This window comes from Monoraphidium neglectum (assembly GCF_000611645.1).
Source record: "Monoraphidium neglectum strain SAG 48.87 unplaced genomic scaffold scaffold05161, whole genome shotgun sequence".
Classification (NCBI taxonomy): Eukaryota; Viridiplantae; Chlorophyta; class Chlorophyceae; order Sphaeropleales; family Selenastraceae; genus Monoraphidium; species Monoraphidium neglectum.
In genome coordinates, this window is record NW_014008469.1 from 1,625 (window position 1) to 2,390 (window position 766).

The 766-nt window shown below is 67.1% G+C and overlaps 1 protein-coding gene across 1 annotated transcript in view; it reads right to left on the reverse strand.

Annotated features, from left to right (window-relative positions):
* Positions 1–766, reverse strand: part of MNEG_15249 (putative Regulator of nonsense transcripts 1 like protein) — a gene marked incomplete at both ends in the record, with an annotated part of 3,113 nt that overhangs the window by 674 nt on the left and 1,673 nt on the right. The window contains one exon of the mRNA XM_014036280.1: positions 294–366. Within this exon, the coding sequence (XP_013891734.1) occupies positions 294–366 (73 nt within the window). The remainder of the gene's footprint in view (positions 1–293; positions 367–766) is intronic.

A 766-nucleotide genomic window follows, 5' to 3' on the forward strand; every position in this document is an offset into this window, starting at 1 on the left:
GAGCAGACGACGGCGAGGCCGCACTGATCATGGGGGGGGCGGGGGCAGTTGGGTGGCGGGGTGAGGGGGCGGTTTGAAGCCCGGGAGTTTGATATGGCGCGCGAAAAGTCGATCAGGGCCGAGGACACTTGACGCCGGCCCTTGGGGGACAGGAGTGACGCGTCACGCCCGGGATGCGAGCCAGGGCGGGGCGGTCCCAGGGTGCACAGGGGGCCGGGTGCGGTGCGCGTCGCGCCCAGGAGTGTGTGCATGCTCGCGAGTGTGCGCATGCACGCAAGTGTGTGCGTGCCCACCTTGGGCCGGGTGATGGCTACGTTGAGCCGCCGCGGGTCCGCCACAAAGCCGATGCTGCCGCGGGCGTTGCACCTGGGGCCCAAAATACAGAACAAGGGGAGTGAGGGGCGGTCAGCAGGGTCGCAGAGTGGCCGGGGGGTTGGGGGAGGTGGGGGTAGGAGGCTTGGTGATGGTTGAGCAGAGACTGTCGAGGGGTTGAGGTGAGGCAGGCCAGCAGCTAACAAGCGCCCCCCAGGCAGCCACGTGCTGTGCAGCAGGCACGCAAGGTCGTTGGCCAGGCCTGCGGTGCCAACAGACAGGGGGTTGTGAGCGGGGGCTCCGCAGCCCCCGCACAGCGCGCATGCGTGTGCGCACACACACATATACGCACACGCACACACACACGCTCACACGCGCACACACACACACACACACACACGCACACACACACGCACACACACACACACACACACACACACACACACACACACAC